Source organism: Sporothrix schenckii (assembly GCF_000961545.1).
Source record: "Sporothrix schenckii 1099-18 chromosome Unknown Cont44, whole genome shotgun sequence".
NCBI lineage: Eukaryota > Fungi > Ascomycota > Sordariomycetes > Ophiostomatales > Ophiostomataceae > Sporothrix > Sporothrix schenckii.
In genome coordinates, this window is record NW_015971145.1 from 5,744,242 (window position 1) to 5,765,983 (window position 21,742).

At 55.9% G+C, this 21,742-nt stretch overlaps 9 protein-coding genes across 9 annotated transcripts; 4 read left to right on the forward strand and 5 right to left on the reverse strand.

Annotated features, from left to right (window-relative positions):
- Positions 1-514: 514 nt before the first annotated feature.
- SPSK_08482 (anaphase-promoting complex subunit 3) lies at positions 515-3,377 on the reverse strand (the record flags this gene model as incomplete). Its single annotated transcript, XM_016735078.1, has 2 exons — positions 515-592; positions 666-3,377. 2 exons carry the CDS (start codon positions 3,375-3,377, stop codon positions 515-517), a joined length of 2,790 nt encoding a protein of 929 aa, XP_016588532.1.
- Positions 3,378-3,773: 396 nt separating this feature from the next.
- Positions 3,774-4,117, forward strand: SPSK_10069 (uncharacterized protein; the record flags this gene model as incomplete). Its single annotated transcript, XM_016736627.1, has 2 exons — positions 3,774-4,017; positions 4,056-4,117. The coding sequence occupies 2 exons, from the start codon at positions 3,774-3,776 to the stop codon at positions 4,115-4,117; spliced, it is 306 nt and encodes a 101-aa protein (XP_016588533.1).
- A 385-nt stretch (positions 4,118-4,502) lies between these two features.
- SPSK_09945 (uncharacterized protein) lies at positions 4,503-4,997 on the forward strand (the record flags this gene model as incomplete). Its single annotated transcript, XM_016736512.1, has 1 exon — positions 4,503-4,997. The coding sequence occupies one exon, from the start codon at positions 4,503-4,505 to the stop codon at positions 4,995-4,997; it is 495 nt and encodes a 164-aa protein (XP_016588534.1).
- A 155-nt stretch (positions 4,998-5,152) lies between these two features.
- Positions 5,153-5,910, reverse strand: SPSK_09752 (uncharacterized protein; the record flags this gene model as incomplete). Its single annotated transcript, XM_016736322.1, has 2 exons — positions 5,153-5,712; positions 5,793-5,910. The coding sequence occupies 2 exons, from the start codon at positions 5,908-5,910 to the stop codon at positions 5,153-5,155; spliced, it is 678 nt and encodes a 225-aa protein (XP_016588535.1).
- Positions 5,911-6,275: 365 nt separating this feature from the next.
- Positions 6,276-7,199, reverse strand: SPSK_09631 (uncharacterized protein; the record flags this gene model as incomplete). The annotated part of the gene is made up of 1 exon (XM_016736203.1): positions 6,276-7,199. The coding sequence occupies one exon, from the start codon at positions 7,197-7,199 to the stop codon at positions 6,276-6,278; it is 924 nt and encodes a 307-aa protein (XP_016588536.1).
- A 1,117-nt stretch (positions 7,200-8,316) lies between these two features.
- On the forward strand, positions 8,317-9,435 carry SPSK_09468 (cytochrome-b5 reductase; the record flags this gene model as incomplete). Its single annotated transcript, XM_016736040.1, has 3 exons — positions 8,317-8,470; positions 8,568-8,652; positions 8,742-9,435. The coding sequence occupies 3 exons, from the start codon at positions 8,317-8,319 to the stop codon at positions 9,433-9,435; spliced, it is 933 nt and encodes a 310-aa protein (XP_016588537.1).
- A 472-nt stretch (positions 9,436-9,907) lies between these two features.
- On the reverse strand, positions 9,908-11,605 carry SPSK_09006 (protein pbn1; the record flags this gene model as incomplete). The annotated part of the gene is made up of 2 exons (XM_016735587.1): positions 9,908-11,113; positions 11,381-11,605. The coding sequence occupies 2 exons, from the start codon at positions 11,603-11,605 to the stop codon at positions 9,908-9,910; spliced, it is 1,431 nt and encodes a 476-aa protein (XP_016588538.1).
- A 1,466-nt stretch (positions 11,606-13,071) lies between these two features.
- SPSK_08417 (homeobox domain containing protein) lies at positions 13,072-16,290 on the forward strand (the record flags this gene model as incomplete). The annotated part of the gene is made up of 2 exons (XM_016735015.1): positions 13,072-15,027; positions 15,094-16,290. The coding sequence occupies 2 exons, from the start codon at positions 13,072-13,074 to the stop codon at positions 16,288-16,290; spliced, it is 3,153 nt and encodes a 1,050-aa protein (XP_016588539.1).
- Positions 16,291-16,898: 608 nt separating this feature from the next.
- SPSK_09925 (uncharacterized protein) lies at positions 16,899-17,417 on the reverse strand (the record flags this gene model as incomplete). The annotated part of the gene is made up of 1 exon (XM_016736492.1): positions 16,899-17,417. The coding sequence occupies one exon, from the start codon at positions 17,415-17,417 to the stop codon at positions 16,899-16,901; it is 519 nt and encodes a 172-aa protein (XP_016588540.1).
- Positions 17,418-21,742: the final 4,325 nt, after the last annotated feature.

Below are 21,742 nucleotides of genomic sequence, written 5' to 3' on the forward strand. Positions count from 1 at the left end.
AACGATATATAGAAGTTCCGGTGCCCCCGACATCTCCTTCTCTTCTTGACGTCTCTTTGTCCTCTTTTGCCATTTCGACTCTTCCTCTCCTGCGCCCTTGGTCTTCCAGCGTACCCATTGCCACCGAGTCCCTGCCGTGACCATGTATGCGTATGCGCGTGTGCCTTGCTTTTGCACCTGTCGTCGCGTTCTCGTGCCCCTTTGCCATCCAGCTAGAAATGATGCGAAACGCGAAACCCAGTGAGATGCAAAACGGCCCGCCCCATGCAAGAAAGCAGAAAGCACAAATGTGTGACAAAGCAGTAAAACAATCCTTCCGTCCTATTCTCATGGCGTCGTAAAGGTCCTTTCCAGTCCTTGCTATTATGTGAAATAAGTAAGTGAAGCCATGCCCCCTTTGCATTGACGTCGCCGAATCGAATGACAAAACGAAGCAATGAGGCAATGAGGCATTACCACATGAGCCGCCGTGTAGCTTTTGTTCAATCGCTCGTCGCTCGTCGTGCATCGTGTCTCAGGCAACCATGTAGTCTTCAAGTTCGTCCTCGTCATCCTCTAGGCTTCCTATCGCTTGTTTGATCTTCTGACTTGCCTATGGGGGAGTGTGTTAGTTCGCTTCGTTCGCGGCCACTTGAGACGGGGGAGGGGGACGACAGCTGACTCACCTTTGGGTCAAGGCTCAGTGCAATCGTAAAGTGGCGGACCGCCGAGCTCTTGTCGTTGAGCGTCTTGTAGAGTTTGCCGAGCAGGAAATGGACGGGGGCCTCGTCGGGGGCCAGGTCCTTGAGGATCATGAGCTCCTGCTGTGCTGCCTGCAGCTGGCCGATGGCCAGAAGAGCGCGGGCTTTGCGGAAGCGGGTCTGGGCAGCCTTCGGCGCCAGGTCGGTCGCCTTGCTGAAATACTGCAGGGCCGGCAGGATCTGCTTCTGCCGCTCGAGTACTTTACCAATGCAGCAGATGAGGACGGCGTTGGTGGGGTGGATGGCCGACGCCGTGTGGTAGTGCGGGTATGCCTTGTCAAAGTTGCCCAGCTTCTCGTACACGCGCCCGATGCCGTAGTACGCATTGTAGTGCCGCCGGTCGGCCGCGATCGCGTGGCGATACGCCGTCAGCGCCTTGTCGTACTCCTCGTTCAGCACATGCTCGTGGCCTTGCAGCGTGTAGGCGTAGGCAAACTTGGGGTTGAGCTGTGTGGCTCGTCGGAAACAGCGGAGCGCCTGCTCGTGATCTTGCGCAAGAGACCATGCATTGCCCAGAGCACACCAGGCCTGTGGCGATTGCCAGGCCGCATCGACGAGCTCGTGGGCCAAAAACGACAGGTCCGTCTCGCGCTTGAGGAACCACAGGATCGTCGAGTACACCTCCATGTCTTCCAGGCGTGTCGGCGACAGGACGCGCACTCGTCGGAAGCACACTTCCGCCTCGGCGTAGGCCGCAAGCTCGTATTGGGCACGACCCAGTAGGGCTTGGACCCACGGTGTATCGATGTGGGAGCGGGGAAGCGAGTTGACAATCTGAAGCACCTCTGAGCACTGGAACTGCGCCAGAGCAAGGTATCCGCCTCCCAGCTTCTTCATCAACTCCAAGACCCAGCGCAGAGCGTCCTCCATTTTGGCCATGTCGACATCGCCGGCCTGCTTTTGGGCACCCTGCTGGTGGAGCAGCGACGATTGGTGTTGTTGTTGGTGCTGTTGTTGCTGTAGTTGCTGCTGCTGCTGCTGCTGCTGCTGTTGCTGTTGTTGTTGCTGTGAGAGTGTGGGGGGCACAGATGCCGTGGCAATGACGGGGTCCCGGACCCGAGGGCCTTCCATTGGATCCATGTCCATAGTGCCGTCGTCGACGGGTTTTCTGTTGCCACTGACCACGCGGCCGACGGTGGAGCCGCTGGAGCCTGGCCGGACAATTCTCGAGATAGGAGGACGGGCCTTTTTCAGCTCTCGCGTATTCGAAGCACCCATCGCAGTTGTCGCTCCCGCATTGGTCCTACCTGCGGACGCCTTGTTGAACATGTTCAGGCGCGCGCTGCGGCGCTGCGGCACTCCCAAATCGTCTTGCTGGGCTGCTGCCTGCCGCGGTGCCACCGGGTGACCCGATGCTGTTCGCTTTCGTTCTGTGGTCGACGAAGAAAGAGAGGATGCTGTTGCTGCTGTTGCTCCGCCTACTCCTCCGCCGCCTGTCTGTGCGATGCCCGTCGCACCCGCTGCGCCTCCGTTCGTTGCGCTCGCCGTCGACCGCAGCAGCGACGAAGCCTGGTCTGCGGCGGATATATCGCCGTTGCCACTGCTGTCCGTCGTCCCCGTCCTGCCCCGCCGTGTGGAGGCACCTAACCGATACATAATCTTGGATGGCGCGCCAGGCTGCTGCTGCTGTTGCTGCTGCCCGTTATCGGGCAGACTGGGGTCCGCCACCACGGTTGGTAGGGGTGCCCCGGCTCTGCGCCGCACAGGCGCATGCGGGATGTCCTGCTGCATGCCGGGTGGCGTGGCCATAGTGTCTGGTGACGGCTGGCCACTGAGGCCGCCCGATGCCGCAACGCGTGACCGGGCGGCAAAGATCCTGGCCATAAAGTCGTTTTCCTCGGACTCGGCCGAGGTGCTCCCCTGGGCCCCGGCCCCAGAGCGCGTCGGCTGAAGTGGCTGATTCGGTGCCTGCTGGTGGTCAAAAGGGTCGCTCATTTCGTGTGCTGCCGGCTGCCGCGTCGATAATGTCGATGCGTTCGTGCCGGTACGTTTCAGAGGGAGCTGCGGCTGCTGTTCTGTCAAGTACCCAGGCGCGACATTCTGGCTGTCGTTTGGGGCGTCCGGCTCAAAGGAGCGAACGAGGGCGTCGTTGATACGAAACGTGTTGGATACCCGCACGTTTAGACCAATATCACAGAGGGCTGTAAAGGCGTCCCACATAAGCGGGTTTGTCCGCAGAGCATCTTCAAAGTAGGCGGCCGCCTTTTTCCGGTCGTCCATGCCGCGGTAGAGCTTGCCGAGGAGGCAGTAGACGGTGGCTGCGTCCGGGCCATTTGCTCGGGTCGTCGCCGTGTGCTTGCCTATCGTGGCCTTGTGCAGCCAAAGGTTCTTAGACTTTTCGAGGGCCACGGCGCCATCACGGAACCGCTCGAGGGCCAGACAGCTCTGGGCAAACACAAAGGCGCAGCCCAGGTGCAGACCCCGGTAGCCAAGTGGCTTGCTGAACTCGTATGCGGACCGGTAGTCGCCGAGTCGGAAGTGGCTGAGGGCGAGGAGATGGGCGGATTCGTTCGATCGTGCGTCGTGGGCAGAGAGGCGCTCGGCAAAGAAGAGGGCGTTGTCCCACGAGCCGTTGTCGAGATGGTAGTGGACGGCCTGTCGCAGGAGGCCCGTCACGGCCGCACTGTTCGGTGCCATCGTGGGATCGGTGCGGCGCTGTTGTGAGGAGCGTGAAGGGCAAAGATCGGGAAGTGTCGCAGATTAGGGTCTTTGCGGTCGTTGCTCCATGGAAGCCGCGTCGATATGTTCTGGTAGAAAACGGTGGACGTGTTTTCGGCGCGGTTGAAAGCTTGTCTCGTGCTCTCGTGGTACAAACGACAGCAAGTGGCTCTCTGGTTGCTCCTCCGCGGAAGAAAACGAAACGCACACAGCACTCCCTCACTTCGCCACCACAATATGTAGCATGTATAGACAAGACGAAGCCTTGCCTTGGAGGGGGGCAAGAGGACCAAGCGTAAATTCAAGCGGGTAGAAAGACGGAGCGGTCGGTTGAGGAGGGCGGGGACAAGCCTGCAACGGACGGCGAGCGAGAAGATGCACGTCGTCAACGAAAACGGCCCTCAAAAACGATGCGTTTGCGACGAGACTCTCGAGGGCCCCGTGAGAAGCGGTGAACGGCGTGCCAAAAGCCGGCCAGGGTGCGGACTGTGGGCAGAGAAACAAAGGAAGGGCCACACGTCACGGGCGATGAAGATCCAGACTCGCCGTGATGGCCGTGACTTTGGTGGTGTTGGTGGCGGCGCCTGCGTTGTGAGCTGGTCTTCTGTCTCGCGATGTTGTGAGCGTCTGCGTACGGCGTGCTGTGATTGGCTGCAGCGTGCTACCTGCTGCCGCCGAACGCCTACCAGAGCAACCCCAGCAACCCAACCCCACTCTAAACGCCTCCTGGCTGGAGGTACATTGTCACGTAAATTAAGTGTAGAGGTACATTCGAATTCCACCTCGCGCCTGCCTTCTCCGGCCACCTATCTTACTGCATCGTGCTAGCTGTTCTGTGCGTTTCCTCACGCTTCCTTGACCTCAACCTCAACCTCTGCCACCGCCACCACTGCTCCGTTCACTGCCTCCGCAACCTGCCTCTTCCCGACCGTCTTTGTCTGTACTTCCGACAGCTCTTTTTCTGAAGCTCATTGGCCCCGGCATTGGCACACCGGCCGCCCTGCATTCTCGCGGCTTGCGGACATTCCTAATCTCCTATTCGTCTACCCTCGCTTCGTTCCCGCTCTTGCTGAGTGGAATTCCACCTGCCGACACACCTTCGCCATGGCGCAAAAGGCAAAGAAGGACCGGGCCAAGTCCAATGCGACCACGCTGACGAACCTGCACTTGGGCTCGCTCGTTGTCAACGTCGCGTTTTTGCTGTTCTACCTCGTCTTCCGGTCCCGGTCGCTCGTCGCCTACGTCGTCGTGTCCCTGCCAAGCTTCCTGTGCCAGTTCATGCTGGAGCGCACGGGCCGGCCGCGCTACGATGCGCAGACGGGTGCGCTGCGCTCGTCGGGCGAGGACCTCGCGGCGGCCGGCCTGACGGAGTACATGTTCGACGTGGTCTGGGTCACGTGGGGCGTGTCCGTGCTGGTGATCCTGTTTGGCAACAAGCTGTGGTTCCTGTGGGCGATTGTGCCTGCGTACGGCGCCTACAAGGGCTACGGCCTGCTGGGCTCGGCCCGCCAGATGGCGGCCATGCAGGGTATGGGCGGCGGCGATGCTGGCGCTGGTGCGGCGCCCGCGCCCAACCGGAGACAGCGGCGTGCAGCCTAATCGAGAGCATTCTTAGATGGGCAGGCACGGTCACAAACAGAAGAGAGACTACGAAGCGACAGAGAAAAGGAGAGAGCGGAAGAGGACGAAAAAAAGAAAACAAAAGTACATACATGCTGCATCATTTATGCGCTAGTGAATGGTATCTATTTCCTCTATCCTCGATGTGTCTCTCGTGGCGCCGCCTCAATTTTGTGACACGGTAGCTCTTCCGTCCATTTCTGCAGCAGGGCTGGGCTGGCGTTGCGGACAAGGACGTGGATGTGCTCCAGAGCGCGCACGCTCTGGAGCTGCACCCAGTTCTTAAACCACAACACCCGCTCTTCTCCGTTGCCGTTGGCGCCATCCTCTTCCGTCAGACTGTCGGCAAAGTACCGCCTTACAAAAGCGGCCACGCCGGCGCGGCTCTCGTCCGTCATGTCGCCCGTGTTGGGGTCCGTGGGGATCAGCGTGCGTGTCCATACGACGATGTGGGTGATGTCGGACGTGAGGCCGTACGGCCAGTCGTTGACGAGGACGCGGTAGTCGCTGGGGTCGGCAAAGGGTGTCTTGGACACCGGCACATAGGGCGGGCTGTCGCCCCAGGCCTTGGGCAGGCGGTGGACGATCAAGTAGCGGGTGATGGAGCCGTACTCGGCCTTTGTCTCGGACGTCCACTTCATGTACCGCCGCAGGTCGGACGGCTTCCTCTTGAGGACCGAGAGGTTGTTTGTTTCTAGTGGAGTTCAAATGTATCTATAATTTAGAGTCGAGATACAACAACAAAAGCAAGCATCTGGGCCAAGGGCCACCCACCAATGACATTCTTCAAATCCTCCCAGTCGTGCTTGACATATTGCTCGTCAGTGAGAGACAGAACATAGCGGTCGGTGTCCGTCAATGGGAACGGGTGGTCCTCGCCGATATTGCCCATTGTGACCGTGTGCCGGTGAGTATGGGGGGTGTTAGTGACCGTTGCGCTGTTGAACTGGCCAACTTAACTCCAACGCGCTTCGTGTCTAGTGTGTCGCGGCCCGCTTGTGCCCCTCTGCTGACAGCCCAGGAACCAAGCATCGCACATTATGCGACGAATGAGAGGGGTAGCTCCGATTAGCGCATACTTTAATTTGGGTAACACATCATCGACAACCCGTATTCTGCACTCATGAAAGTGAAGCTGGTTCTGTCCATCAACAGAGAGAGAAAACGAGTATACAACAGTCAAGTATAACAGTCAATAAAGGAAGGGTCGTCATACAACGTTTATCGAGCTAGAATGTCGCTTGAGCGGCATCGCACTCATAAAGCACCATTACGTATTCGATTGTGCACTGCTTTGAGGAAGCGGGCAAGGTCGTCCATCTCCTCTGGCTCTTTCAGCCAATGTCCCTCCTGCTCGGCCCCTTCGTAGTCGTGCCACTCTACCGATGTGAATCCCACATTCGCCAGCAGTTTACGCGCCTGTTGCCCCAGCTCCATGTCTACGTATGCGTCGTCTCGCCCATGGCCAAGGAACACCGGCGCAGTGAGAACGGTGCTTGTGTTTTGATCCAACGCAAGGGCCGCCGGGCGCTCTTTTATGTGTTTCCGCAGCGGCGCCATGGCAATTTGTACAAATGCAAGTGGCTCAACGGGCTCGCCGTCGTCTGTCTGAGAAATCTTTACCTCGGCGGTAGCTTCGTCACCAAGGTACTTTGTGATCTCGCTCGCAAATGGCAGCCATGTGCTCATTACCGCAAATCCGCCCAGCGGCCGTTCGGGCTGTTTTGTGCTCAGCAACGTCCACAAGGCAACGGCACCGCCGAGACTGATGCCGCCGAGCACAACCCGTGAATGGGCATCTGAACCACCAGCCTCGATCGTCTGGAGCCGCCGGATCTCGTCCTCGACAATCGTCACGACATGTTGTGCGGACGCGCGCAGACCACTCTGCTGGAGATCCTGCCTCGCCGTCGGGTCTGCCAACGAGTGTGCCTCGAACCATGCGGGCATCCACTCCTCAAATGTGGCATTCCATGTGCTGGGTGATGACGGGAAGACCCAGCGCCACGAAGGCAGGCGGTCGGCGAGGCCGGGTGTTTGGCCGTCCGACAGAGTCGTCGCAAACAGTTCCTCGGCAAACTCCTCACCGGTGCTGCCACGGCCGTGGAGGAGGATGGCCGTATGGTCGTGGACGTGTCCATCGCGGGATTCGACAACGAACGTTGGGCCAAAGGAGGACATTGCCGGTGTGTTGTTTGGTTGATGCTGTGGCTGCTATGGAGTTGTAGAGTGGAAGTAAAAGGCTGCAGTTCCTAGAACTGGACGGGTTGTAATGAGGCAGAGCAGTCCACTCGGACAGAGCCGATATGCAGGAACATCCCGAGGTGCGCATTGCGACAGAAATGGGAAGCTGCAACTCTCACAACATCTTTTCTTACTCATCTCGCCAGATCCTTCGTAATGTCACGTGTCAGTGCTTCAGAGCTTTTTTAACAAGACAATGTAAACCAGCCCTCGATATCCACGATACCCACGATAAACACGGTGTGAAACGCGACAGTAATGCGCCTCGGAAGGAAGAACCTCGCCGACATCTAGCGACAACTGTCTGTAACGGGACTTTCTCGCCGAAGGTCGGCCGTTCAATTGCCGTGACGTTGGCGGAATTGATTATGCGCAAGCTTCAGGTCGTAGCAGCGAGTACAGCGGTTGAATCGGTTGTTTTACAGGCTGTTGTCGTCCTGTTCCGCCAGCTAGAGCAGTGCTGCAACCGCCTAGAGCCGGGCCATGTAGCGGTTTGGCTAGCGCACTGGCAGGTATCTAGGTTGTGACCAGACGAAACAAGGAAAGTACCGAGGGGCTGCCCCGGCCGCACAGTCAGCGCCTTCCTAACCAAAACCTTGGAATTCATTCCGACCTTTGAATGCCTTTTGGGAGCTAAGATGAATTTTATATTTATTTCTGCTGCAAAGAAAAATGGTAAAATGTTGCAGATCCGAGCAAAAAGGGAACGACGAAAAAAAGACAACGAAAGAGAGACATAAGCTCCCCCAGCTACGGCAAAGGAGACCACGGCCGATTGGATTCCCACCGTCGTCGCCCCGAAGCTAAACCGACCGCTCTTCGTCTCAGCAACACCATTCTCGCACCCTTCCTCTCAGTTTCCGCCAGCCCCTCCCCTCCTCCATCCTGCCGCTGGCTCCTTCCTTTTCTGCCATTTCTTGTCGTCCTCGCTTCCTTCCCCATACTTGTCACATTCCGCTGGCATCTCGCGATCTCGTCGTCTCCAGCCTTTTGCACGCCCTCCCTATCCCTGTCTACCAGACGAAGACGGCTCCTCGAGCTCCATCTCGCCACCATGTCTGATAGCCCCTTCTCCCGCAAGTACATTGACGGCATCTACGTGCCTGTCGTGTTGCTGATTGTCGGCACCTTGATTGTCAAGCGCGAGTACACCATCTACGCTGCCGCTCTTGGTCTCGTCTTTGGCACGGTCAAGTTCTTGAACCTCCGTACGTGGCCATCTTCCCTAGTAGCTTGCCATTGGCTCTTTATTGGCCTTGCTTGGTATCCATTGACTTCTCGCTAACCTGCGTCCATTGCCCCCAGAGCCAAAGAAGGTCCTCACCGACCCCAACACGCTCGTCGAGTTCGAGCTCAAGGAGAAGACCGTCATCTCCCACAATGTAGCCATGTACGTTCAGATAACCATGTGCCGCTGGGCTGACGTCGTACCAAACAACAGTTGCCACTGCCTGCTGACACGTACTCTCTCTCTCCCAGCTACCGTTTCAACCTGCCGACTCCCCGCTCCATCCTCGGCCTGCCGATCGGCCAGCACATCTCCATTGCCGCCGACCTGCCCGACGCCAACGGCAAGATCGTCCCCGTCCTGCGCTCGTACACGCCCATCAGCGGCGACCACCAGCCCGGCTACTTTGATCTGCTCATCAAGTCCTACCCCCAGGGCAACATCAGCAAGCACATGGCGTCGCTCGCCGTCGGCCAGACCATCAAGATCAAGGGCCCCAAGGGCGCTTTCGTCTACACCCCCAACATGGTGCGCCGCTTCGGCATGATCGCCGGTGGCACGGGCATCACCCCCATGCTGCAGATCATCCGCGCCATCGTCCGCGGCCGCGCCGCCGGCGACACGACCCAGGTCGACCTCATCTTTGCCAACGTCACGCGCCAGGACATTCTGCTCAAGGAGGACCTCGACGCCGTTACCGCCGAGGACCCCAACATCCGCGTCTACTACGTCCTGGACAAGCCCGAGGAGGGCTGGACCGGCGGTGTCGGCTTTGTCACAGGCGACATGATCCAGAAGTGGCTGCCCAAGCCGGCCGCCGACGTCAAGCTGCTGCTCTGCGGTCCCCCGCCCATGGTCTCTGGCCTGAAGAAGGCCGCCGAGGCCCTTGGCTTTGAGAAGGCGCGCCCCGTCAGCAAGCTGGCCGACCAGGTCTTTGCTTTCTAAGCGGGCCTCGTTGTCGGACCTTGCTCTCCGACCTTACCCTTTTCTTCACATCGGAGCCACCTTTGGGCTCCTCAGCTTCTCCTTACCTCCTCCTCGCAGTTGCTTTCGTCGCGCACTTGTCAATGGGTGTGACGGCGTTTGCGACCTGCACCGGGGGTCGTGTCCTATCAGGCGGCGCGACATGACCTCTGTATTACGATCGCGACACACAAAAATAGACACGAACGGGCGCGCGCATAGACTGACGGGGAAACTTATTATTGCCTAGTAATCACTGGAACCCACTTTTCGTTACTTCCTAAAACGTAACCTACACGACAATACACACTTTTTAACAGTCATATAATTCAAATGTTTCTTTTTCCAGTTGCACAAATCAATGCTACCCAGAGGATATATGCAATGTGACGCCCTTGTTCCAAACCTTTAAAGGAACGAAACGAAAAAAAAAGTATGAACGGCATAAGCAACGCTACTGTGTCTTCTTCGTCTCGGCCTCTTCTGCGTTTGCTGTCCGGCCGTAGCCTGTCCGAAGGTAAGCGGACAACAGCTTCCAGAGCACCCAAGAGAAGCCGAGGAGGATTGCTGCCGACGTGCCGACGTTGACCCATTGTGCTTTGCTCGAGTCCAAGACGGGAACACGGATCGGGATGGTCAAGGCGTCCGTAGAGGATGCTGAAGTCGATGCACCCAGACTCGGGTCCGGCTTCAGGTGCCAAAACTCTGTTGTCTCGTCAAAGAGTCTGTCGTAGCCGACATGGACACGGTCGAACGGGTTGGTCGTGAATTGGACGTCCTTGTCCGCCTCGCATGCCCAGAACACCACGGGGTACGGGACCTCGACGGACCGGTAGCCGCCGTCGGCGGGGAGGAGGTAGCGCAGGTGCAGCGGGATCTCGGCCGTCCATTCCGAGGACCGCTGCTGCTCCTCGGTCAGGCCGACCGGCGGCGCCAGCTCGATCAAGGCCGCCGAGCCCCAGACAGGGACGGCATAGTCGGGCGCCTCGAGGTCGACGGGCTGCGTCATGTGGTGCAAGGCCGTCAGGTTCTTTGATGCCAAAAAGAGGGCATCGCCCAGCTGGTACCGGTCCGCAAATATGGAGCGCGGGAGCGTCAGGTACGTGTGAAGCTTGCAAGAGCCAAACTCGCCGTCGTCGGGGTTGTGGTGGTGGGGCGGCGGGCCGGGGGCCACACGGAGTTGCAAGGTCGGGTGCAGACCCGTGGGCTGCGTAAACGTGGCAGAATACGACGCACCGCCGGCTGCCGTGCGGTGCCGCGAGGGAAACGCAAACATGACCGACTTCGGGCGGTCGTCCTGGCCGAGGACAGCCACTTGCCCGGCCATGCCAAGCTCGTGAGGGCCGAGAGTAGATGGCATGTCAGCGCCCATGATGCCGATTTCTGTCCGGGTGGTGCCCGGCTGTGCCGCTACATACAATGGCCACATGGCAAGCGGCCACTGTGTCGTGACTTTGAGCGTGCGCGAAGATGTGTCGTACGATAGGTCCAGCGCGCTGGCACCGTCAAGCTGCTCCGCTTGTAGACTGCAGAGACCTCCATCGTCAGCGGTCGACGGGCACCAGTCGGCCTTGACATACGCGGCGAACGCGGTACAATCGGCCACATCCGAGTAGAACTGGTACGTCTGCCGGTCGTCTCCCAAGTAGTTGAAGGATTGCTAAACAAAAGTCAGTCCACACGCGCACTCATATGGGATAAAAAGAAACATTGGGGAGACGGACACCAATCGACTGGCAATCTATGCGCTGTCCAAATGCATTTTTTAATAATGAGCAGACGGCGTCTCTTGATGCCTCAGTTAGTTCCAGTCACCTTTATTGTCACTCCAAGGAGGTTCAACCTACTGCTTCTCCTCGGACGCACCGGGGGTCGGCGTGTAAAACACATGCAGACCCGGAGACAGGGTCGACAGCAAGGGGCTCACAAGCTCGACGCCGGCAGTTCGTGCAGCCCAACGCACGTGCAACGCATGCACGTTGTCTGCAAGCAGACGGGCCAGCGCGGCCGGCAGTTCGTCGAGGCCGAGTGTCACGCGGTCCTCGCGCGCCGCCTCGATTGTCGGCCCCGTCAGCGTTGCGTCGACTACACGCAGTAGCGCAGGGTCCACGGGGCTCTCTGGCCGATGGAAGAAAGTTGTGCGCTGACGCATGATGGCGCTGTGTCTCGGTAAAGGAAGCGGCGAAGATCTATCGTCTGGTGTCCCACGTCGTCCTCAGTAATATTGCCCGCCCGTGTCTCAACGACCAATCTCCCAGCAAACCACCAAACAAGCAGAGCACCGCCTGCTCACTCTTCCCAAATAAGCTTTCGAGTAGCTCTTAGTGTGACCGGCCCGGGTATTGCCAGGGGAGATCTAGATTACCACCGCTCGGTATTGAAACGGGTGGTGTGGCTTTTGGGACGTTCGTTGCGGTGTGTGGGTAGCCATGCAGAGCGTCCAGTGGTTGGCAGAGACGTTGCATGCGGCTGGGCTGATGAGGCTTGTGGCTTGTTGGCGTGTTTGGTGTGTTTGGTGTGTTTTGGTATGGATGTTTCAGCTCTTCGTCTGTCGTATTTCGTAGTTTGGCACGCGTTTCTCACCCCTTTCTGCCGAGTCTAGCGACCGACAGCTCCTTCCCGTTGGGCATTTTGGCGGCCCTACGTCGCTCTTTCCCCATATGACGTCGGCCATAGGCTGCAGCAGCAGCGCCTGTGACCACCTTTCCTCCCGAAAGCCCCCTGGAACGGGCAGACAGGATCACTTCCTTATTTGGGTGACCGACCTAGGACGATCCGCCGCTAAACCCAATCTGCTACCGACTCGACAACTCTCTGCCCTCTCAATTGGGCTGGCCGAGTCGGTATCCCCGTTTCCAAGGCTGCGCGCGCCCTCTGATTGGGTTGTGCCAGCAGCGAGGAAAATACGGTTAGGAACGTGGTTAATAGCAACTGAGTATTGCGAGGCTCTGTGGGCAAGCAGAAAAGGGCAGGAACGACACTGCAATCCGCCCCGCCACAACGACGATTACAGAAGGCCCGATGGTCGAAATCGCCAATCTTGCACATGGTCGTGACTTCTGTTTCCGTTTTCATGCTCACCGACGGCGCATTTGCCGTTTATTGTTCTTTCCTCCTCTTTAGACTGTAATTTCTTTCTCTCTCTTTCCTTTCTCGGCGCTGATCCGTATTCTCGTTGGCCAAAACATCTCCTGAGATATTCCTGTTCAAGTCATATCCTCACGTCTCGCATCTCATCAAATATCATTGCTCGCAGCCATTGCGACGTACACCGGCACCGTTCTCATCACCACACTCTTGACGAATAAGATGTACGCCACGTACACGCGGAGCAACTGACACACGGTCACGCTTTCGTGACAGCCGGTTCCTTGACCCGCCCATTGGACTCTTTTACGAACGCCTTCACACCTCCTCTTGGCGTTGACCGGAAAACAGCCGACGCTTGGTGTCCGTTCCCGGCATACTTCCCTATTGACATTGACCTTTCTTCCCTCGCGTCTCTTGCATCTCTTGCATCTCTCTCTTGCATCTTGTTGTCGTATTTCTTCACCCCTATTTCTTTCCTCCTTTCGGCTCTCCCGTCAGTCGGCACGTCGTCCTTATATATCGGTCAAGATGGGCGACCTTCAACCCCCATACCTGACCATCCGGACGCTCAGCAGCGGCGCCGACCGGAACAGCCTCACAAGCACCGACTCGGCCTATGCGTCTGCAAACAGCGATTTCACTGTGCCGTCGACCACACACGATATCGGCCGCGTCAACTACCACGTCAAGCACCTCGACTCCTTTGCCCGCACACTCGAGGACTCAGCCAGCCGCGCATTCCCAAACCGCGGGCGCTCTCATCAACGGTACACCAAGGTCGTCTCCTTGCTGCTGCACTGGAAATCAGACGACTTGTTTGTCCTTCCCGAGCTGGAGGATCTAGAGAAGTGCTTTCGCGAGGAATACGGCTTTGAGACGGACACATTTCCTATCCCGTCCGAGAACGCTCATCTTGAGCTCATGATGCGCATTGGCGCCCTCATCAAGGACCACGAAGCAACCGACACACTATTTATTGTCTACTACGGCGGACACGCGCGCATCGACGAATCGAGGCAAAGCACTTGGTGCGCAACACGGAATCCAAACTCGCCCTGGCTGCAGTGGTCAGCCATCCAGACCCTCCTCGAGCGCTCCGTCTCGGACACGCTGATCTTGCTCGACTGTTGTGCCGGAGCCGCCAGTGCCACGTTCCCCAACGGGAAGAGCATCACAGAGACCATTTCCGCCTCCAGTTGGGACGCCATCGCCCCGGATCCGGGCCGGTACTCTTTCACGAACGCGCTCATCGAGGTGCTCCAGGAGTGGCGTGTGCGTACGTTCTCGGCTGCTATGCTGCATGCCGAAGTGCTTGCTCGGTTAAAGCATCCTCGCCCCATCACCATCAACGGCAAGCTCTTCGAAGCTCGCTCCACCCCAGTGCATTTCATGATGACGGCCAACCACAGAGCCCCGAGTATCGAGATCAGTCGCATCCTCCCTCGTAACCGCCAGCTGCCTTCGCCGCCAGCAGAACAAGACTATGGTCCCTATCTCCCAGGCCCTTCTGGCGGGCGTGGACCGCTCAGCGAGCCGGTCAGCGACCCAAACGAGGATGAGCCGCATGTCATGATTTCGTTGGCGTTGGAGGACGACCAAAATCTCGATCTGAATGCTTGGGAGCAATGGCTGTCCAGCTTCCCTGCCCTTGCCAAATATGTCAAGGTACAGGGTGTTTTCAAAAGCCACTCTACCCTCCTCCTCCTCTCAGTGCCAGTGATGGTGTGGGACCTACTTCCTGAGAACCGTGCTTGTTCTTTTGTGGCCTTCATTCGGTCCAACAACCTCATTGCCGAGAAGCGATCCACCACCCCCGAGAGCGTCTCGACCACAATACCAGTGCCAGTGCCGACAGACAGTGCTGCGGCAAAGGCACCAGAAAGCGGCAGCACCAGCAATGTCGATGTCTCCAAGGTCAGTGCCACCGAGACTGTGACCGCCGACGTTGACGCTGAAGACGAGAGCGACGTTGAGAGCATCGACGGATACACCAACTCCGTCATCTCGGGTACCACATTCACACCAACAGCACCCAGTGTCCGTATGAGCATTGCGACCACCGCCGTCAGTATCGGCGACTCGATCTCCCAACGTCAATACCCTCCGCTGCGTCCTCCGCCAGTGACGTCTGCATCGTCCTCCTTTATCTCACGACCTGCACCAGGAGGCATTCAACGCACGCTGTCGCAAGGTTTCGGACACGGTGGGCCTGCCACTCCTTTCGATCAAACGCCATCGATTAGGAGTGTTAGCCCCAGCCAAGTCCGTCCGAGTGGTATGTCGTCGTCAAGAACCGCCATCGTGAACCAACAACGAATTGCGAGACGAACAACGTTTGACCGTGCGGGCGCGGCAGATGGTCCGAAGCTCGCACAACATATTGTCGACCGCCTCGAGGAGTATTTCCAGCAGCATCCCAACCCGAGTGTCGGTATTGCCGAGTTCTTCGCCTCCAATCTCGGGGTTGAAAAGCGGGACATTGATGTAAGTACTTTGTGGCACCTGTGCTGTGTTCATGTTGACGATCGTCTTGCTAAGTATTGAAAACAGCTTTGGTTCCATCGACGGCGGCAACAAGAGTCGATGACGCAGAACCTGCAAAATCTGAAGATGGTTGACCACCCATCGTTTGACTATGGCGATGGAAGCGGCGCCAGCATGATCCTCCCGGGACAGTTGAACAGACTGCTTGACATCTTCCCTCCAAACAATCTTCTCTTTGTTGATCTGCGGTCCCCGACCGACTTTGACAAGTCTCACATCTATGGAGCCGTCAACTTACGAACTCCCGTTTCCTTTATTGAGCAGGGGTTCGATCTCCTTGACAAAGTATTCACAGACGACCAAAGTCGCAGGAACTTTGTGCGGGCACCGTCGTCCCGGTGCATCATCTTCTACGACCGAGTTCTGGAGTTCCCTTGGGAATGTCCCATGGCGGACTCTCTGATCGGTCAACTCCGCACCCACAAGGGCTGGACGGGTGACTACTATGTCCTCAAGGGCCATTACCGTGAGTTCTCGGCGTCCTTTGATAAGTACATCACGGGCGACAAGATGTCACAAGCGGCCAAGGACTACGTCGATAGCCTGCGGCAGCGGACGCCCCTCTCGGAATCCGACAAGGAGCGTACGGAGCATAGCTACGCCGAGTGGAAGGCACTGGTTGAGCATGAAAGCCGAAACTCGCTGCCGGACTCGACTGCGCACCTTGACGAGCGGCGGCAAGCTGTTGACCAACACCAGGCTGAGCTCGAGGCGGAGCTTGAACGCCGCAATCCAGTGCTCTACCGGAAAGCCTTGGGCCTGCGGCAGATGCCTCTTAAGAAGAGCTACTCGACGACGAACATGCACAGCATGACGAAGGGTGGCTTCAGCGACAAGTACCTCGAACACAACCTGCGGACGGAGCTCGTCGGTCCTCTGACACGCGGCCTCGAGAAGATGCACAGCCACGATCAAAGCTACCTCGGCCACAGCGACTCGCCGCATCAAGTCACACCTGGCTACGACAAGCTGGGCGAGCTTACAGAAACGTCGTCCCGGCCGTCGGCGTCTGATGAGTTTGAAGAGATGGATCCCCGAGACGATCTGCTACGGGACAGCCCAGGTTTCCCAAAGGCAGGCCACCATGCTGGCCTGGGTGGCTCCAGCAACGACGTGGGCACGGGCAGGGGCGGCTCGAATGCGGCCGACCTCCCACGCAGCCGTGAGAAGTCGTTCTGGAAGCGCCTGCGTGTCAACAAATAAACAACGGCGCCACCAAAAGCAGATCATTCGGCTATTCATAAACGGCCGGCCCTTTTCCACCGCCATTCAACTTCATGTGCCTTCTCGGTGTGCTACCCCGTAGCGGTAGGGAGGAGCATCCTGCAGGACCACGCAATCTGTCGTGCGCAACGTACGCTGGCGGTAGTTGCCGCAAAGACAGAGGGTTGGTCACTCTGGCCGCCATGTTTTCCTTTGAGTCTTATTCTCCTCTTTCTCCTATGTTTTTGACATTGCCATATTTCGATCATTTTGCGAAACAGGCGTACGGACATCATTTCGGCACGCCCCCTAAGGAAGGTGTGGAGTTTTATTCTGGCGGAAAAGAGCCCCATTCTCGGTCGAGGTCCGACAGTGTGTTTTTTTTTGTTCTCTTGTTCTCTTGTTCTCTTGCCCTTTATTTCGCTTGCGATTATGGGTTGGAAACCCTGTAATTTAGGATATACTTGGCATGGCGGTGTAAAAAGCCTTCTTTTTTTGAATACCATATGAGCATATTATGGAGTACGCTGTACTCACATCCCACATCCCACGTCGCACAGGCACGCATGCACGCATGCACGCATATATGGTTCCTGTCTTATGATTGTTCATGATTGCAAAGCGGTTATTACGATCTGTGGTCGCACGCCGGTGGCTGATGACTCGGCCATGACGGCTCGTCTGCCTGGCAGAATATCCGATTTTGCGAAGACGCAGACCCCGAGTGCAGCCAGCAGCCAGCAGCCAGCAGCAGGGCGTCGAGACGCGGTATTTGGGATGAGCGGTGAAGAGGTGAAGAGATGAGAGCCAGGAGAGAGGAAGCACAAGGAGGACCGGGTGCGGTTGGAGGGGGACACGGCGCGGCTGGCTGTTGGATGAGAGCCGTCGTCGTGTGGTTGCTCAAAGTGTGGTTGCTCAGACACTCGAATCTTGGTTTCGTGTCTCGTCACATTTCCTCCAAGCCACTCATCCATCCACCTGATGAAGACAGACAGTGCATCGCCCACCCCTCGGCACACCCTCATTTCCTTGTTGTGGCCGGCCAGATGGTCATGTCGATCGACGAGACCAGCATCGTTATGTGTCTTACTGTCTGCGTGTCTGCGTGGCCTCTTCCATTTGCCCATTTGCTCATTTGTTTGAGAGGCAGAGAGCAAGGACCTATGGTTCGTATCTGGTCCATTGATATCGCCGAGTTCAAGGACCACAAGGACCACAAGGGGCAATGATGGTCACATATATTATTGTCCTCCGGCGTCGTTTGTCTCGCCTGCCTTTGTTCTTCTTTTTTGCCGGTCTCTGTCACAGGGTTTCATGTCATTTGACATTCCGGTTTTTGTCTCATTTCTCGGATCGAGCACGTCTTTGCCGCAACGACACCAGCGTCAAGACAACTGACTGACTGGTCTCTGCTCCAGGGCTTACGACGTCTTCATATTTGCTTCTGTTTTCTTCGACGGGTCCGGCGAAGCTGGCCGTATGGCCTGGGTATGGTGGTTTGTTTTGTTTTACGATTCTCCGATAAACCGACGCCTTGAAAAAGTGACTCAAGCACAAGGCATGTCCTTGTCATCCTTGCCTCCTTGCCAGGCATCTCACCTCCACCTTTTCATATTTATTTTTCTACCCCTTTCAGTTGCCTCTCCTTCCTACCGTCATCATCAGGTGGCAGTTGGCAGCCACCCCCTGTCGTCCTTTTTTGATATTGACAAAGACGTTGCTAATCGACCAACGTCTGTTTTGGCGTGCCTTTGTGCATACAGGAGGCGTTCTTCGGATGCCGGAGTGGGATACACAGAAACACACGGTACGAGTACGTCGTACTCCGCACACACACATGTACGTTTTGTTTTGTGCCAAATACTTTCATAAAATGCGAAGAAGCAAGCATCAGGGGCTCGTACAGTACGTTTGTGGGATGATGCCTCGAGTCGAGCTTCGTCTGCCCTCCACAGGGCGTATGGATGGATAGATGAATGGATTTATCGACGGATGCATTAACCTTGACACAATTCCCGAAGGATGCAAGGCAATACTTTCCTTCTCTTGCAGAGATTTCAAACTGCTTCCTTTACGCAGGCTCGAGCTGCTCGCAAATTGGGCACATGGTAAAGAACCTGCACGAGTACAAGGACACTCTGCTGCTGCATCTGCTGCCGTTATTTTGTTTCTTGTCAATTTGTGTCTGCCCTTTTGACAACAAACGATGTACTAGCTAGGCTGTTTTGTTGTCGCTCATTTAGGGGAACCCGTCTACGTGCCGCGACAGCCTCCTCTATCCCTACCCGCCAAGGTTGTTATTCTTCCCCCCTGTTCGTTTCTCGCCGCTCTTTTCTCCCTTGCATATGTGCTCTGATTAGCATTTTCTTTCTCATTTGTCGCCAGGCGCACAAACACACAAACTCAAGAACAAAAAACACACGACAGAGGTTGCTGCAGGTCGGCGTGCTTCAGGATTGTTTGAACGGATTGGTGGCCATGAGGCGACCAATTCATTTCTGGGTATTCTTATTCCACTACCTTTCTCGCCTCTGTTTCAAGTATTTTTTCTGCTTTTCCCCTTTATTATTTTCCTTTTCCCCTTTGGAAAATGTCCGTTGCCGTCTGCAAGATTGGCGATACCAGGTTGTCAACGAGTTCCAAAACGAAAAACGAAAAGAAAACGAAACTAGTAGACGACCGTTGTAGGCAGTACTGTCTGAAAATGCCGCAGTGCTGAGAGGTCTTTGACCGTCTCCTTTTCCTGCCCCCTTGCTTGAGACTTTTTTTCTTCTTTTTAATCCCTGCAATTTGATGCTCGTTCCTCGAAGCATCACATGTCTCTCCGTCCGCACCATATTTGCTCTCAGTACTTTATGTGCATCACCACCTCCGCCCTGTCCCCTCCCCAGTCGAAGGACGGGGCGGAGTATTCCTCTAGATGGCTAAGCGGAAAAGATCCGATCGGACAGCGGACAGGACGTATTTCCCGTTATGCATGAGGAAATCGCAAGAGGGGATGCACAAAAGGAAGGATGGAAAAGTTTATATCTGACAGGGCCGGCAACACCTATAGATGTTCAAGCTCTCGTCTTGCACTGTTGTGTTTCGGTCACATTGTTCTCATTTCCTTGATGTGTGGTAAGGTAGCGAGGGTGAGAGGAAAAGGGCCGAGTTGGGACCCTTGCAAAGGTCGCTTTTGTTCTCTTTATAATTTTGTGCCACCCAGTATCGGCTCCTCAAGGAAAAAAAGAATCTACAAGGAATATAAACACATCTTGAGACAACAATGGTGAGTGCTGCATCTCATTTGTGAGGGGTGTTTCCTTTTTTTTCCCGCTCAATTTTGCACATTCCTGCCCCTTTTGGTTCACTCTCGATTCCACCATGCAACGTTGAATTAGGGCGGGCTGCATGTTCCAGAATTTAGACCCAATCTGCAAAGAGATGGAGGGAGATGCAGAAGGACGTGACAAAAGGTGGGTGGGTAGCACGCAGTTGAGTGGCAGATAGTGCAGAAGCCTGCAGTGACGTGCAATGCATGAACGCAATGTGGAACGCACTCCACCGGGTAAGAAAAGACAACAAAATGACCTAGACATGACAATCAAGGACGTGATGTCGACACAAGGTTTCGGAAAGGAAGATCTTGAAGATCAGAGCACTGTCTGAGACCGTTCTTGACCCGGACCTCGGAGAGACGGACATGCGCTTTGGCACTCTGAACGGTGCGCTCCGATACTCTGTTGTTTCGTTTCGTTCTTGTCTTTTTTATTTCCCATCACCCTTTTCTCGTATTTTGTTTCATTATTTTCTACGACGCATTCCCAGCAGGATGTACCAAATCCAGAGGTCTCAGACACCACGGACGATTCTCTTGTCTCTGACCTTTTCGCCTTGATGGTAAATGTAAATATGCATAAAATAAAGAACGTATTTTTTTTTTTAAAAAAAAACCCCCCGAAAAAAAGAAGAAGAAAAAACAATACACAAGCATATTCCAACATCATCACATACCAAGTGCAACGCCTGTCGTCGTACTCTACAACTACTCGTCCACTGACACGACACACAGCAACCGTCATAGTCGCCACTCGTGCGAACAAGTGACTACCACGTCTCGATTGACGGCTGTCACTGTACAATGATCCACCCCTACCGAACAACGGCGTGACCATGTCCCTCGAGCCGTTACTGAGTGGCACGCTGTTAAGGGCTCTTGTAAAGTAAGGCCCAACACGCATGATCGACAGGCTGACAAGGCTCGTGGCCAGGCTGCCAGGCTGGCGGCATCCGTCGAGACAGACGAGAGGATATTTCTTTCCAGGTTCGACACCGCCCTCAGCGCGTTTTGGTTCCCTTTTCGTCATGCATTTGTCCTTTGCTTGCGTCTACATGCATAGCTCGCGAATTGACGGCGTTTTAGGCTGGGCTGGCTAGCTAGGTTGGCATTCGCACTCAATGCCTTTTTGACTGTCAGCTGTCGTCCGAGCCCGGATGGGTATCATATGCCACAGCACACTGTAGCTAGCTAGTCAAGTGGCAAGTGTACACTGTACTTTTTTTGTCTTGACAGCCGTCTCGGTGCTCCAACTCGGTATCCGAACCGATGGACTGACACGAGCTGAGCCATGACAAGCAATGACAAAGTGGAGAGAGACTGACGAAAAAGGGGGCCATGCAGGACAAAAAAACAAGTTCCTTTGAAATGAGGAAATTACCAGAAAGACAAACCCCGTAAAGGACAGAAGAGAAAAGATGGAGAACAAAAGAAAAAGAAAAGACAAAATAAAGAAGTAAAAAAAGGAATAAAAGGAATAAAACGACAGCAAGGAGCAAGGAGCAAACCAAAACATGCCCCATTTTCTTTTTCGTTTTGCGCCGTATGTCATACTCCATAATTACAGCTCTCCCAGCCCACGCCATTTGCAGCGTGACTTCCCAGGGTCCGTGATCCGAGGCACTTTCTGCGAGGAAGGTACGCACAGACCGGGCTTGCGCTCAGTGGCGCCTGCTGATCCTGGGTATGCCCTGCAACGGACAGAAATGGAAGTCGCAGTCGGTACTCATGGCGTTGGTGGCTCTGTGCAAGGTTGGAAGGGACATCCGGAGGCCACCCGGAGGGCACCTGCCTTGTACATCAAAATGTACGGGAGGCCGGGGTGTAACGGGTAGTTACTGCCGTCCACACACGTTTGTGACATATCCTTCACAACTGCATACGGAGTACTTTAAAAGTCCTCGTATTCCTGCGCCGTGTCGATACCCACGACCCAATAAAAAAAGACAAAAAAAAACGAAATTGAAAAACACACAAAACATTCTCTAACCTGCCACCAACGTCATGAGGAAGCGGGAAAAAAAGTACGTCGTATACCGGATTTTCTCCGCCAATGTTATGCGCTATGTCTCAGGGAGGAAGGAGCGAAGCGTCGCGTGTATGGTGCATGAAGAAAAGGAAAGAAGCCGAAAA